This window comes from Hyperoodon ampullatus (genome assembly GCF_949752795.1).
Source record: "Hyperoodon ampullatus genome assembly, chromosome: 2".
NCBI classification, from domain to species: domain Eukaryota; kingdom Metazoa; phylum Chordata; class Mammalia; order Artiodactyla; family Ziphiidae; genus Hyperoodon; species Hyperoodon ampullatus.
In genome coordinates this window covers 123,139,506-123,155,902 of record NC_136915.1, presented here as the reverse complement: position 1 = coordinate 123,155,902, position 16,397 = coordinate 123,139,506, and the positions used below count along the sequence as shown (strand labels likewise).

Here is a 16,397-nt window from a genome sequence, read left to right as displayed (position 1 = left end):
TGTCATCTACAGTGTCAGTATCACTTGGAAAACTTGTTAAAAATGCAGATTTCTGGTCCCTGCCCTAGACCCCCAAATGTCACTTTCAGGGCCCAGGACCTTGAGATCTGCATGTTAATAAGTCCTCAGTTCATTTTTACACGTTAAAGTTTGAGAATGACTCCAGAACCTCAATCTTTAGATTCATTTACTTGAGATTTGGGGCTAAAGTATAATGAGTGTTATGTGTGGGGCAGGAACCTTTTCTGTCCTCGTAACATCAACTGCCGCTTTATCCCCTCATCTCTTTTGACTCTCCAATATAGAATGCATTGCACACAGAGCCATACTGTGTTATCAACCTGTGTAAGACAAACTGTATTCTGGGACTGTTGGGTAATGAATTGTCTTGAGTAATTTAATATTCTGGCTAACAGTTTCCCTAAAAATTGTATGTGGATTAGTAATTTTCAAAGATTTAGATTATAATAAACTATCCTTAAACACAACCTAAAATTATTTAATATACCTTTGAAGATAGTTTAGGTGTCCTCAGAGTACAGTGTAACATACAGACGACCAGAGTGCTGTTCTTACTTTGTATGCACAAGCTCTGTTTCATCTCTTATGAGATTTTAGAGTCCTCCTCTTTGTAGATATGTGAGAAGTTGGTTTTTAGCTTTGGCTAGTGTAAAGCTGGTGTTTAAAGTAGGGTTCTCAAGCTGTTTTTCTGCCTCCACATTGTTTACATGTATCACACAACCTTACAAACAACATATCTCACTTCATGCGTGGTTGCCAGCATTGAGGTGAGCTGTTCTTCAGCCAAAGTGTGGATAAAAGCACCACTGTCTTGAGGATCAGTGGGGTTCAGTATTTCACATCTAAATATATGAGCTTCTTTAGACATATATGCATGTTTTAAAATGTCAAGTGTGAATTTAATCTTTTTAGGGAATTAGCAACTTAAAAACTTAAGTACATTTTCATATAAAATGAACACTTTCAGTTATTTCTAAGTTATTATTTTTACATTGTATTTTTTTTTAAATATTGTTTCTCATTCTAATCATACCAGGGTCATTAAGAAAATGTGAAAAAATATAAAAAATGTTAGTCATGTGTAACATTTTAACAGAAATTGGGAGGATATATACAGTTTGTACCTTTTTCAGTGAGTGTTAATCATGAGCATTTACTTATTAAATTTTCTTCAAAAACATTACTTTTTTTTTTTAGTAATCATTTTAATTCATTTGGAGTGCATCCTACACACACACACACACCGTTTTTTTGTTTTTTGTTTTTTTTTTATTTTGGCCGTGCTGAGTCTCTGTTGTGGTGCACGGGCTTCTTTAGTTGTGGCACGCGGGCTTCTGTAGTTGTGGCATGTGGGCTCCAGGGCACACAGGCTCAGTAGTTGAGGCGCGTGGGCTCTCTAGTTGTGGTGCGTGGGCTTAGCTGCCCTGCGGCATGTGGGGTCTTAGTTCCCCAACCAGGGATCGAACCTGTGTCCTCTGCGTTGGAAGGCAGATTCTTAACACTGGACCACCAGGGAAGTCTCCAAAACATTACTTTTTGAGGCTTCATAGAAGTTCATCATTGGGTTGTGTACCATTCACGTGATCATCCCATCTATTTTGGATGTCTAGTTTGTTGCTTCTAGTTTTGACTGTCACAGGAATATTGTGATGGAAGTCCTTGTATGTACATCCTTGTACACCTCATTAGCTATTTCCTTATGATGAATTCAGAAAAGTAGATTTAGAATGAACACAGAGGCCATGGCTCCTTAATATGTAGTGTTAAATCGTCATGCAGAAAGGATGCTCGGATTTATATTCACACTGAAAATGTCACATTGAAATTTCTCTAAAGCCGTGTATTCACTGTTTACTATGAACAGGAAATTTTAACGTGCCAGAAATAATCATTCCTTTGCTGATGTTTGGTTTTTTAATAATGTTTGCAGCTAATTGTAGAGATGACATGACCTGTGTGAAAGAAGAGATTTTTGGACCGGTTATGTCCATTTTATCATTTGACACTGAAGCTGAGGTTCTGGAAAGAGCCAATGATACCACTTTCGGACTAGCAGCTGGTGTCTTCACCAGGTAGGTGGGGAAGGACACCCCAAATGGCTTTGAAGAAATGGGGCTGCAGTGTCTTCTTAGATATTTAATTGATCTTATTCCCTCACTGGAGTTTGTCCTCACTGCATTTTCATCAGCACTTTCTATTTGCTTCAGCTAAAGTCAAAAGATGGCAAAGTAGCATTTCACAGTTAGCCCTGAATAGCCAGAGAACCCTAGTGTTGAGTTTAAATTAAGCTATTAGCTTTATTGATGAAAATTCTATCCTTTTTTCATTCATACACTGAATAAATATTTAAGTTTCTGATCTATGTAAAGCATCATGTTAGGTGCCTATTAAAAACATGTATGTCAAGGAATTTAGAAATCCGTAAGCATATAAATACTGGGCAGTATCCTTCAAAGCCATGATTTTTAGCTTTATAGTAGTCCTTAAATTGTAATGCATGTAACACATGTGGGCCTTTTTTCTATTGTTGTGTATATAGGGTGCTATTTCCAATTTTAACTGTTGTAAGTAATGTTGGGATTAATATCTTTGTACATAAACTTTAACCACTATAAGAAAAACAAAAAGTGATTTTGGAGAAAAATTTCTTAGAGAATTCTTGCAGATTGCTTGTTTATGTACAAATTCTGATTAGTCTTTGGCAGTAGTAGGCAGTTTTCTAAGACTGTTTACACTTGGGATTATGCTGTTTCTTTAGTGACATACAAGGTTATTATTTTTTGTAGTTTTGTGGTCAGGCACGTGGGATGGAAGATCCAAGTCTCCCCTGAGGACCTGATGTAATAGCTTCTTTTTGAGTTCTGAAGGAAAAAGTGAGGAGCTACTTTTTTTTTTTTTAATAGACTTTATTTTTAAGAGCACTTTTAGGTTCACTGCAAAACTGAGTGGAAGTACAGAGATTTCCCAGCTACCCCTGCCCCACACATGCATAGTCTCCCCCATGATCCACATCCCCCACCAGAGTGGAACAGTTGTTAGAATCGATGAAGCTACATGAACACATCTTTATCACCCAAAGACTATAGTCCACATTAGGGTTCACTCTTGGTGTGCATTCTATGGGTTTGGACAAATGTATAATAACTTGTACTCACTGTTGTAATACCATACAGAGTAGTTTCACTACCCTAAAAGTCCTCTCTGAGGAGCTGCTTTTTTGTTTGTTTTGTTTTGTTTTGTTTTGCTTTGTTTTTTTGGGCTGTGCCTCACAGCTTACAGGATCTTGGTTCCCCGACCAGGGATTGAACCCAGGCCCTTAGCAATGAAAGCACAGGGTCTTAACCACTGGACCGCCAGGGAATTCCCAGGAGCTGCTTTTTTTTTTGTATATATATGTATATTTTAAAATATTTATTTATTTATTTATTTGGTTGTGCCAGGTCTTAGTTGTGCACGTGGGCTCCTTAGTTGTGGCAGGAGGGCTCTTTAGTTGTGGCATGTGAACTCTTAGTTGCAGCATGCGTGTGGGATCTAGTTTCCTGACCAGGGATCGAACCCAGGGCCCCTGCACTGGGAGTGTGGAGTCTTAACCACTGCACAACCAGGGAAGTCCCAGGAGCTGCTTTTTTTGATTTGAGGATTGAGTGGGATAAGTCTCTCCTCTTGCTTTGCTTTGCCACCAAGATACAGACAAAGGCCAGTTACAAGGAGGGTAACTCCTTTTTTTTTTTTTTTTTTTTTTTAAAAAAACAGCTTTGTTGGGATAATTCATGTACCAAACAATTCACCTATTTAAATTGTACAATTCAATAGTTTTTAGTATATTTACAGATTGTACAGCTGTCATTATAATCTAATTTTAGAACATTTTCTTCATTCTAAGAACAATAACAGCTACTCTGCATTTTCCCTTCCCCCCAGTCCCTGGCAACCACTGATCTACTTTGTCTTTATAGATTTGCATATTTTGAATATTTTACGTAGATGAAATCATACAGTATGTGACCCTTCACGACTGGCTTCTTTCACTTAGTTCATCTACTGGCTTCTTCTCAAAGTTCATTTACTGTTATAGTATGTATCACTACTTTATTCCTTTCTGCTACTGAGTAATATTCTGTTGTATGGGTATATCACATTTTGTTTATTCATTGACCCATTGATAGACATTTGGGCTGTTTCTACTTTTTGGCTATTATGAATAATGCTCCTATGAACATTCATGTATGAGTCTTTGTGTGGATATTTGTATATTTCATTTCTGTTATATACCCAGGAGTGGAATTGCTGGATCCTATGGTGACTCTGTGTTTAACTATTTGAGGAACTGCTAAACTGTTTTCCAAAGTGGCAGTACCATTTTACATTCCCATCAGCAATGTATAAGGGTTCCAGTTTCTCCACATCCTAGCCAGCAATTGTTATTGTCGGTTCTCTTGATTTTAGCCATCCTAGAGGTTGTGCAGTGGTGTCTTGTATCAGTTTTGATTTGCATTTCTATGAGTTGTCTTTTTACTTTCCTGATAGTCTCATTTGCAGCACAAAATTTTAAAATTTTGTCAGTGTAATTATTCTATTTTTTCTTTATCTGTTACTTTGGGTGTCATGTCTAAGAAGATTGTATCTAACCAAAGGTCATGAAGATTTATTCCTGTTAGCTTCAAAGAGTTCTGTGGTTTTCACTCTGACATTTTAGGTCAGTGACCCATTTGAGTTAATTTTTGTGTGTAGTGTAAGAAAGGGATCTTCCTTCATTCTTTTGCATATGTATATCCAGTTGTTCTAGCACTATTTGTTGAAAAGACTATTTTCCCCCATTGAATTGTTTTGGCACCCTTCTTGCGGCTGCTTATTTTATACATGCATTTGGATGCGACTATAAAATTCAAATCCTTATCTATTTTGCATGGATGGTATAAGATTTTAAAACACATTTTGAAGAAACAAGAATTTGGCAATGTTTTGAGACCCTTAGAAGTGACAGTCTAACTTTTCCTGGTAAGGTTGTAGCAAAAGAAACTGTGAATTGGGGCTTCCCTGGTGGCGCAGTGGTTGAGAGTCTGCCTGCCAATGCAGAGGACATGGGTTCATGCCCCAGTCTGGGGAGATCCCACATGCCACGGAGCGGCTAGTCCCGTGAGCCATGGCCACTGGGCCTGCGCGTCTGGAGCCTGTGCTCCGCAATGGGAGAGGCCACAACAGTGAGAGGCCCGTGTACCGCAAAAAAAAAAAATAAAAAAATAAGATAAAAAAAAGAAACTGTGAATAACCAATGCATTTTTTTCTTCATAGGGACATCCAGCGTGCCCACAGAGTGGTGGCTGAGCTTCAGGCTGGAATGTGCTTCATTAACAACTATAATGTCAGCCCAGTGGAGTTGCCCTTTGGTGGATATAAGAAGTCAGGTGAGGATCTGGGAACTGTGAAAGCAAACCCCCATCTCTAGAGACACTGGTCATAATTCAGTCCTTATGGAACAGGTTCCTAAACCTGTGTGTGTATCAGAATCACCTGGAAAAGTATATGAATTCCTGGTCCTCCCCAGGCCCACTGTAACCATCTCTGGGAATGGAAGCTGAGCATCTTTATTTTTTCCAAAAGCTCTCCAGAAGTCTTTGATGTGTAGACTGGATTGTGAACAGCTGGCATATATCTGAAAAAGGTTTATCTCATGGGTAGGATTACTTTTTCCTCACAGTCTGTGATTGCCATTAAGTGTAAAACCACCCCTAGGCATTCTAACCATGGCAAGTTTGTAAATCTAGTCTGTCAGGAGATTTGAGGCATCAGGAACATAGCCATTACTTTGAGGTTCTTTCTTTGGAGTTTGTTGCTAATTTCACCAATTCTGTATGAAAATTGGTTTGGACTTTGTAGGTGCACCATTCTAAGAGTCCGACCCCTAGTCTCCTGGCAGATATTTATGGCCATCACAGTGTTGGCAAACATATAAACATGGATGAATGATGATGAGATGGTGGGTGTTAATTTGACAGTTTTATTTGGTATTGCGTTTGGTGTCATTCTGGCATTCTCTAGTCATACTTCACTAGTCATTCTTGTCCCTGTGGGGTACCTGGAGGAGCTGTAACACAGACCTAAATGCAGGGTAGGAACCAAGGCTCTGTTTTATTCATTCATAACCCTCAGTTTGTTTGGAATCTGCAGCTTTGGCCTCAGTGGGGCCTCTGAGGCCAGCTTTCCCTTCCCTAAACCTGAATCTTTGGATCAGTGCCCATGGATATGCCTATATGAGATGAGAGGGACAGAAAGCTGGCCTAACATGCCCAATGGGCTCCGTGCTGAGAGGATTTGGAAAGGAACAAAAGGCAGAGTGAGGCCTTAGCAGGGCCATTGTGTATGTCCCATTTGGAATGATGCCCCCTGGAGATGTGCATTTTTGGAGACTGGGCCTTGCTCTTAGGATTCAGAGCCTGCCTCAGTCTGGGGTAGGGGCCACAAGGAAGGCTGTCCTTTTAGCACGTAACCTCATCTACTATTGATTGGGCAGTGTCTTGGCTTTGAGTAACCTGAGAGCCTAAAGGGTCCACTCCCCACGTGAGTGGACAGAGTATAAATAGTAGGTGCTCTTACAGATTTAGTATAAGAGAAGGTTAATAAGCCTATTATGTAGAGTTAAGTTTTAAGTTAGCACTGACTTTCAAAGGCATCAGGTTATTGATAATTGTAGAGAATGCTCTAATGCTTGATAAGAAAGTCTGAACATTTTTAGACCTTAGTCTAGAACAGTAGATACTAGAAGTTAAGAGTCGTACTGGTAAGAAATGAAACCTAAATATTTCCCCATCCCCGAAGGCTAGTGTGTCACTTTTCCCGCATCTAGCTCCGCAGTTAATACATGCAGTTGAGGACTTGATCCCAGAACTTCTCGGCTCTGCGCTCTTCTCCAGCCCTGGGAGCAGTGCCTGTTTCTTCAGGTCACTGTGGCTGGATTACCGCAGTGGCTCACCCTCACCCCTTCTCCTCCTTTCAGGGTTTGGCAGAGAGAATGGCCGTGTGACAATTGAATATTATTCACAACTAAAGACTGTGTGCGTGGAGATGGGTGACGTGGAGTCTGCTTTTTGAAAATGTGCAGTGAAGCCAGTGAACACGGCCGGGCCTGGGAATAATGAGAACCGGCTCTCCTGACTGCGGCGGTGCAGCCACCTACCAGTTTAGATCCAGAATGTTGGCCATTCAGGATAAGAGAATGGTTCAGTGTTACTCTTCATCGCTCAATCAATTTCCTTAGTGAAAATGTGCGTAAGTGCCTTTTAGATGCTAATCAAGAAAGCTATGATTTTCCTTAAAGCAAATTTCTGTGAAATCTTTGAGAGCCGCTCTTCCACAGAGCCGACCCACTGACAGGTTCATTCTCTAGCTTGCTTTAAAGAACCCGTGCCTTTAGAGGTTTCAGGGGGAATCAGCAGAGATTTCTGCTCCTTGACATTTTTAAAGACATGGCCCCTTGTCATTCCGTTCAGAAGGCTGGCAGTCGGGAGAGAGGGCTTGGCTAATAGTTGGGTCAGTGTGTGAATGCTGACTGGCCAGAGCCAGTGCTGCGGGGATGGGGGAAACCAGCTCCAGTCCTTGAGTTACAGCTTGCTCTCTTATGACAGAAGAGTTTCTTTTTAAACGTACAGATTATTTGTAATCCACTGCAGTATACTGAAACTAAATAAATCACACCGTCAGTCCTTTCAGTGTCATGTTTTGAAGCTATCTATATACATCTCAGGGTTATAGGGGGACACAGGATAGGGCTAAAGTTAAACGTTTAAGGCAGAGGATTTGACCTTCTTTGCAGTGAGTACACATGGGCAGGCTTCTGTTGCTGTAATGAACTTTCAGTGGCCCATTCAGACTTCTGGGCTCCATGTTCTTCCCAGCCCAGATAAACTGGGCCTGTCCTTAAAGGGCTGTCAGATCATGGTGACTTCTTAGACTGTTGCAGTGATCCTCATCTTGCCCTCTTATCTTCCTTTCAGGGGAATAATTTAGATTTAATAGTGGTATTAGGGTTCTCCAGAGAAACAGAACCAATAGAATAGAACAGATACGTATAAGAGAAGATTTCATATTGGAATTGGCTTACGTGATTATGGCGGCTGTGAAGGCCCACAGTCTGCTCTCCACAAGCTGGAGATCCAGGAAAGCTGGTGGTGTAATTCAGTCCATGTCCCAAGGCCTGAGAACCAGGAGTGCTGCTGTCTGAGGGCAGAAGATGGATGTCTCAGCTCAAGCAGAGAGAATGAATTTGCCCTTCTTCTGCCTTTTTGTTGTATTTGGGCCCTGAATGGATTGGGTGATTCCCACCACATGGGGAGGGCCATCTGCGTTCCTCAGTTCACCAGTTCAAATGCTGATCTCTTCTGGAACACCCTCATAGACATACCCAGGCATCCCATCGCCCAGTCAGGTTGACATGTAAAATTAATCATCACAGTAGCTAAGAGGTAAGTGATGATTCTTGTTACTGGGCCTGCATCTGATTATCTATTATGATGGGCAAAAACTGTAGTTAGAGGATGAGAACAACTGAACCAGCCTCTCCTGATGGATATTCACACAGCAGGCACATGCATGATACCAAGCAAGGCCAACAATGATCTCACCCTGGGTCTTCGGGGGTCACCCTGGGTCTTTGTGTGACTTCCACAGTAGGAGCTGCCTGGGAGAAGACAAGTTTCTGGCAGTTCCTCTGAAGAGAAAACAGCCAGGGAAAGGGAACCAACATTTGAATACTCCCTGCGATCCATCTGCTCCTTCCCTTCTCATTGAATACTCACACTAAACATGAGGAAGTTGTTAGCCCCAATTTTCAGATGAAGAAGCTGAGAATTGGAGAAGTCTGGACCACAGCCAAGTCCGTAAGTTGAAGAGTAGAGTTCCAATCCAGCTATGTGGGACTTTAACTCTTATGCTTTCTGCTCTCCTTCCCCGATTCCTAGACCTTAACTCATTGGATTCATTTCGTATGACTGCTGTAACAAATTACCACAAATGTGGGGACTTTAAAACAACACATTTATTATCTTGTAGTTCTGGAGGTCAGAAGTTCAAAATGGTTTCACTGGGCAAAAACCAGGATGTTGGCAGGGCATGCTCCCTCTGTATGCTCTAGGAGAGAATCCTTCCCCTCCTTTTCCAATCTCTAGAGCTGCATTCTGTGGCTCACAGCCCCTCCTCTTTGTTTAGCAGCAACAGCTTAGCATCAAGTCTCTCTGCTTCCATTGCCTTCTTCCTCTGTGTAGTCAGATCCCCCTCTGCTTCTCTCTTATATGGACACTTATGATAGCATTGAGGGCCCACCGGATGGTCCATAATAATCTCTTATCTCAAGATCCTTAACATAATCATATCTGCAAAGTCTCCTTTTGCCATATAAATATTCACAGGTCTCGAAACTTAAGATGTGACACAGCTGGTGGGGAGCATTATGCAGCCTACCGCACCCAGCATGGTCCAAAGTGTGTTCCAGGATGTCATCAGCTATCGTACTTCACAAATTTACCTGAACAAAGATTCTTGTTTGTTAATGAAGCATCTTAGTAGAGTAATAATATGTACAAAATGCACTTAAGGAAACATGATTTAACCAAGAGGCCAGGGCTTCCTTTGATTTGGAAGAAGTTGTATCATCTAGTTAAATGCTCCTGGAGTCTCCTTTTTCTCTACTAGTATTTTTTTTTTAATATTTATTTATTTGGCTCCGCCAGGTCTTTAGTTGCGGCACGCAGGATCTTCGTTGGGGTGTGCAGGATCTTTAGTTGCGGCGTGCAAACTCTTAGTTGTGGCATGTAGGCTCTTAGTTGTGGCACGTGGGATCTAGATCCCTGACCAGGGATCGAACCTGGGCCCCCTGCATTGGGAGCGTGGAGTCTTACCCACTGGACCACCCGGGAAGTCCCTCTACTAGTATTTTGATTAACTTTTGAAAGTTAAGCAGAAGGGACCCTTCTTTTTCCTTCTCCCATCTAATATTATCTCCCAGAGGTAACTACTGTTAACATTTGGGTGCATATCTTTCCTAGGATTTTCTTAAAGGTAATAACTGCCAACTAACCCTGTATCCTGATGAGGCCACCTGTAAATTTATTCAACTCATGTCCTTTTATATGCATTTTAAGATTTATTTGGTTGACAGCTTCCTGTGCTACAGCGTCATTTAACTGCTACTGATAGAAATGGTTTTGGAATTGTATTAATGAGAGAAAGAAGAAAACCAAGATCCCTGTTGGCTTACTCCTTTGCAATAGCTCAGAGTCCTGATCTCTGGCTTGGCTTTTCTGTGACTCCAAACAGAGGCAGTCTCTCACTTTGGCAGGTTTTTTTCAGACAAAAGGTGGCCACTGGGTCCCTTCTTTCCCCCTGATGCTCTTTATTTCTTACACCTTCGATCCTCTTGCTACCTAAGGCAAGAATCTGGCAGAAGGAAGGTGGGCTACGGTTTACTGACACCATCCACAGAAGTCATCCACCAGGAGCTTCCGGAGAAGGGGGGCAGCCCCGAGTTCCTTGCCTGCTTCTTACAATGGCAGTCTCCACCCTAGCTTCTCTGAAACGCGTAGTTCTGAGTTTGGCTTTCCTCAGAAGTAAAAATGATTCCTTGGTTTTTCTTATACCTGGAGACCTATCTTTGTATTTCTTTTTATAGTGTGAGGAGGAAAAAAATCAGCAAAGGGGAAAGAGGAGACCAAGTCTTAGCGGTTAAATGATGCTGTGAAAAACTATCAGAAAGATCAGCAATGAGCAATCTCTTCAGAGTAAATCAGCATTCCTCATGCTCTTGCGGCTTTTAGTTCAGTTAGAACACAGTCCAAACTCCTCACCGTGACCACCACTGCCCTTCTCTGATTCCCCGCTCTGTCACTCTCCCTGTTCACCTGTGCGTTACTCTGCCAGGCCTATTCTTGCCTCAGGAGCCTCACACTCGCTGTCCCTCTTCCCCAGAGAGCATGTTTTTCCAGATCTTCACCTGTAGGCTCCTGAAAGCCAAAAACTAAACATTCACCTCCTTAAATCTGCAGTTGCTGCACACATCCTTATCCCACTACACTGTTTTATTTACTTCAAAGCATTTATCACTGTTTGAGATTACAAGCTTATTATTTCTCCAATTAGAATGGAAACTCTAAAAGCCAGAACTGTCATGCCACTGGGCTCAGAAAGTACCTAATGTTTGCGTAAGTGAACGGCTTCGAAGGGCTGGTAGAGCCTTGGTACTCATTGTGGCCCAGGGGCAGCAGCCTGTGCTTGTTTGACCTGTGGAATCTCAGTTCTCACCTCAGGCCTCTGAATCAGAATCTGCATTTTGACAAGATCCCCAGGAGGTTCTAACACATGATAGTTTGCCAAACACTGGCTTTATAGCAGCAGTTCTCAACTTTGGCCACGTGTTTGAAATACCCAGAGAGAGCTTACAAAACACTTGAGATTCTAATTTAATTGATTTGGGGTGTGGTCTGCTCATCTGGATTCTTAAAAGGTCCCTGCTCGGGTGAATTTAGGGGACAGACAAGGTTGAGAACCACTGCTTTACTGCTGTGCTATCCAAGTACAGTAGCCATTAGCCACATTTAGCTCTTTAAATACAATTAAAACTAAATAAAAACTCAGGTTTTTAGTTGCTCTCATCACATTTCAAGTACTCGATGCCACACGTGGGTTGTGGTAACTATAGTGGACAGTGCAGTTGAATAATACTTCCATCATGTCAGAAAGTTCTATTGGACAGTGCTGCTTAAGAGAGGGAACTGAGAGAGCTGTTTTCGATTGAGTTAGGAGAGCATCTTTGGAGGCAAGTAATATAGGGATGAAAGGAAAGTGGGGCAAACTCTGGGGGTGTCCTTGGAACATAAGATAACCTGGTTGCTGACTTTTGACAGATGAAGTTTCACCAGCAGGTGGCTCTCCTGCTTCCTACCACATCTTGTGCTGGAACCTGAGCTGGCCCTTGGCCACGGGAGCAGCACGCTAGGTTTGTTCCTCAAGAACCTTATACAGTAAGGACAGGTGGAGGTCAAGATGGCAGAATAGAAGGACGTGGAACTCACCTCCTCCCACAAATACATTAAAAATACATCTACATGTGGAACAGTTCTCACAGAATACCTGCTGAACTCTGGCAGAAGATCTCATACAACCAAAACTGTAAGAAAGATCACTGGGTAGGACAAAAGAAAAAAAGACTGTTTTCTCAGTGAGGTTATTGTTGCTTCTCAGTCCTCGAATAGATTTCCTTCACTCAGGCTAGGGACAAAATGTAAGACACCTAACAGGCACAACACAGGGAAGATCATGACCATTAAGCAAAATACAAGCTGTATCCGTATTCTGAGATAATACCAACCACACCTGCTTGTCGTTTTGTCCAGGTTTGTAATATAGTTCAGAAAACAGGTTTTCAGTAATACAGGAATGTGTCCAAAATCACACCTACAGTGGCCACCTAGGCTCCTCCAAACTGGCTGTGGTGGAATTCCTAAGAAGTCTCAGACTGAATTCCCAAAAGGCCTCTCAAGGCCAGGAAAGCCATACCAAGGCCTGCCATCAACTCTGCCTCGGTGGAGTCCCCTCTTGTAGAAGTCCCCCAAATATTGAGATTCCTGCACATGCCAGGAGACAGTCTTTCCCATTCACCTGCTTGGAACCCAAGAGTCTCCAACTTCTGGGGGGACCAGGCAAAGAGAAAAGAAAAATGTTTCAATTCTACCCATAGGTATAGTTTACCAAATTGCTGGAAGTCATAACTAACTTGAAGGGAGGGGCTTCCCTATATCTGGAAAACATAGATCAAAACCAGTAATGCTCCAGACAAAAACCATAAAAATTATAACCGTATACACCAGTTCACTCAGTAACCAATCCTTTTAACTTTTTATGAAATCATCAGGTTTTCCATTAGCAGTCCTTGATTTCTTACCCAGTTCAGCAGTATGAGCTGAAACTTATGAGACCTGTACTTGTCAAAAAGTCCTTCCTATGAATATTCTTGAAGATGGAGCACTTTTTGCAAAAGCATCAGAGTACAATAATTGTCTATAAATGACAGAAGACTTAAAAAGGTACAGTTAAACACCTGATTACAATGTAATCAATCAATAAAGAAACTTGGTTACAATAACTAGAATTATGACTGATTATAATCTTAACCCTTAAAAACCTTAACCTCTGGCAAAAACCAAGGAGTAAGTAATTGTGAACTTTTTTTATACCAGCATGTCCTGATTGGAAAACTTAGGCTTTAGTCTTCCTCTCCTAAGAAGGCAAAGGTAGGTAAACTTAGACCCACCCAGCAATTAATGTTCCAATAATTTATCCTATTTGAAATGACCCAGATAGTCAATGAATTCTCTTCATTTAGAGAATTTCAAGTTGCCAAAATCTGGAGAGACTATTTTAGATAGACATTCAGTGATCATTTCAATAGATGCAGAAAAAGCAATTGATAAAATTCAACATCCATTCATGATAAAAACTCTTACCAAAGTGGGTATAGAGGGAACCTATCTCAACACAATTAACAGTCCACATAATACTCAGTGGTGAAAAGCTGAAAGCCTTCCTGCTAAAATCTGGAACAAGAGAAGGATGCCCACTTCTAATCAACATAGTATTGGAAATCCTTGCCACAGCAATCAGAAAAGAAAATGATATAAAAGGTATCCAAATTGGAAGGAAAGAGGTAAAATTGCCATTACATGCAGATAACATGATACTATATGTAGAAAATCCTAAAGATGCCACATAAAAACTACTAGAACTGGTAAACGAATTCAGCAAGGTAGCAGGAGACAAGATTAACATACAGAAATTGGTTGCATTTCTTTACGCTAACAGTGAAATATCAGAAAAGGAAAGTAAAAAAAAAGTCCCTTTTAAAATCACATTTAAAAAATACATAGGAATAAACCTGACCAAGGAGGTGAAAGATTTATATCTGAGAACTATAAAACCTTGATAAAGGAAACTGAAGATGATTCAAAGAAATGGAAAGTTATCCCATGCTCTTGGATTGGAAGAATTCGTATTGTTAAAACGGCTACACTGGGCTTCCCTGGTGGCACAGTGGTTGAGAATCTGCCTGCCAATGCAGGGGACACGGGTTCGAGCCCTGGTCTGGGAGCGTCCCACATGCCGCGGAGCAATTAGGCCCGTGAGCCACAACTACTGAGCCTGTGCATCTGGAGCTTGTGCTCTGCAGCAAGAGAGGCCGCGATAGTGAGAGGCCTGCACACCGCAATGAAGAGTGGCCCCCGCTTGCCACAACTAGAGAAAGCCCTTGCACAGAAATGAAGACCCAACACAGCAAAAATAAATAAATTAATTAATAAACTCCTACCCCCCCAAAAAAATTAGAATTATTTACCCTTTAAAAAAAATAAAAAATAAATAAAATGGCTACACTACCCAAAGCAATCTACAGATTTAATGTGATCCCTATCAAATTACTCAGGATATTTTTTCACAGAACTAGAACAAATTATCCTAAAATTTATATGGAACCATGAAAGACCCAGGTTGCCAAAGCAATCCTGAGGAAAAAGAACAAAGCTGGAGGCATGACCCTCTCAGACTTCAGACAATACTACAAAGCTACAGTAATCAGAACAGCATGGTGTTGGCACAAAAACAAACATGGATCAATGGAACAGAACAGAGAGACCAGAAATAAACCCACACACCTACAGTCAATTAATCTTTGACAAAGGAAGCGAGAATATACAGTGGAGAAAAGACAGTCTCTTCAGCAAATGGTGTTGGGAAAGTTGGAAAGCCACATGTAAATCAATGAAGTTAGAACACTCCCTCACACCATACACAAAAATAAACTCAAAAGGGCTTAAAGACCTAAATATAAGACATTACACCATAAAACTCCTAGAAGAGAACATAGGCAAAACATTCTGATATAAATCATAGCAATGTTTTCTTAGGTCAGTCTGCCAAGGCAATAGAAATAAAAGCAAAATAAATAAATGGGACCTAATCAAACTTATCAGCTTTTGCACAGCAAAGGAAACCATAAAGTGACACAACAACCTATAGACGGGGAGAAAATGTTTGCAAACGATGCGACCCACAAGGCCTTAATTTCCAAAATATACAAACAGCTCATACAGCTCAATAACAAGAAAAACAAAACCCAATCAGAAAATGGGCAGAAGACATAAACAGACATTTCTCCAAAGAAGACATACAGATGGCTAACAGACGCATAAAAAAAAGCTCAACACGGCTAATTAGCAATGGATTAGAAAAATGCAAATCAAAATTATAGTGAGGTATCACCTCACACTGGTCAGAATGGCCATCATTGAAAAGTCTACAAATAATGAATGCTGGAGAGGGTGTGAAGAAATGGGAACCTTCCTACACTGTTGGTGGGAATGTAAATTGGTACAGCCACTATGGAGAACAGAATGGAGGCTCCTTAAACAACTAAAAATAGAGTTGCCATGTGATCCAGCAGTCCCACTCCTGGGCATATATTTGGAGGAAACCATACTTCGAAAAGATACATGCACCCCAATGTTCATAGAAGCACTATTTACAATAGCCAAGACATGGAAGCAATCTAAATGTCCATTGACAGATGAATGGATAAAGAAGATGTGTTGTGTGTGTGTGTGTGTATATATATATATATATATATATAATGGAATATTACTCAGGTATGAAAAAAATGAAATAATGCCATTTGCAGCAACATGGATGGATCTAGAGATTATCATACTTAGTGAAATAAGTCAGACAAATATCAAATAATATCACTTATATGTGGAATCTAAAAAATGATACAAATGAACTTATTTATAAAACAAATACATTCACAGACATAGAAAACAAACTTATGGTTACCAAAGGGGAAAGGGGATGGGGGAGGGATAAGTTAGGAAGTTGGGCTTAGCAGATACAAACTACTATATGTAAAATAGATAAGCAACAAGGACCTACCATATAGCACAGGGAAATGTATTCAATATCTTGTAATAAACTATAATGGAAAAGAATCTGAAAAGAATATATATATATGAAACTGAATTACTTTGCTGTATACCAGAAACTAACACAACATTGTAAATCAACTATACTTCAATTAAAAAAAAAAACCTTATACAGTAAGTATTATCATTATCCTCAACCTACAGCTGAGCAAATGGAGGCTTAGGGAGGCTAATAAACTCAAGGGCATATAGCTACCTGCAGGGGGCGGATACTTGAGGTTCAGTATGGAGCAACGGTAGACTGGTATGGTTGTCTAATTTCCACCTATAACAGAACTCAGAATGTGTTTTTCCATAGAAATAAACTGACTCTTTGGAATGTACACTCTTGAAACAGCAGTGAGTGGAAGCAGTACTTATGCC

At 40.8% G+C, this 16,397-nt stretch overlaps 1 protein-coding gene and 1 long non-coding RNA gene across 3 annotated transcripts in view; one reads left to right on the top strand and one right to left on the bottom strand.

Annotated features, from left to right (window-relative positions):
• The window catches only part of ALDH9A1 (aldehyde dehydrogenase 9 family member A1), a gene marked incomplete at its 5' end in the record, with an annotated part of 29,617 nt that extends 21,905 nt beyond the window's left edge, over positions 1 to 7,712 (top strand). For both annotated transcript variants that reach the window (XM_079698608.1, XM_079698609.1), the window contains 3 exons: positions 1,952 to 2,093; positions 5,314 to 5,426; positions 7,016 to 7,712. In XM_079698608.1, the coding sequence (XP_079554734.1) occupies positions 1,952 to 2,093; positions 5,314 to 5,426; positions 7,016 to 7,110 (350 nt within the window). In that variant the 3' untranslated portion in view covers positions 7,111 to 7,712. The remainder of the gene's footprint in view (positions 1 to 1,951; positions 2,094 to 5,313; positions 5,427 to 7,015) is intronic.
• A 26-nt stretch (positions 7,713 to 7,738) lies between these two features.
• Positions 7,739 to 16,040, bottom strand: LOC307049183. The gene is made up of 3 exons (XR_013810736.1): positions 15,985 to 16,040; positions 8,120 to 8,235; positions 7,739 to 8,005 (listed from the first exon to the last, which is right to left on the bottom strand). It is a non-coding gene; the product is annotated as an uncharacterized lncRNA (long non-coding RNA).
• Positions 16,041 to 16,397: the final 357 nt, after the last annotated feature.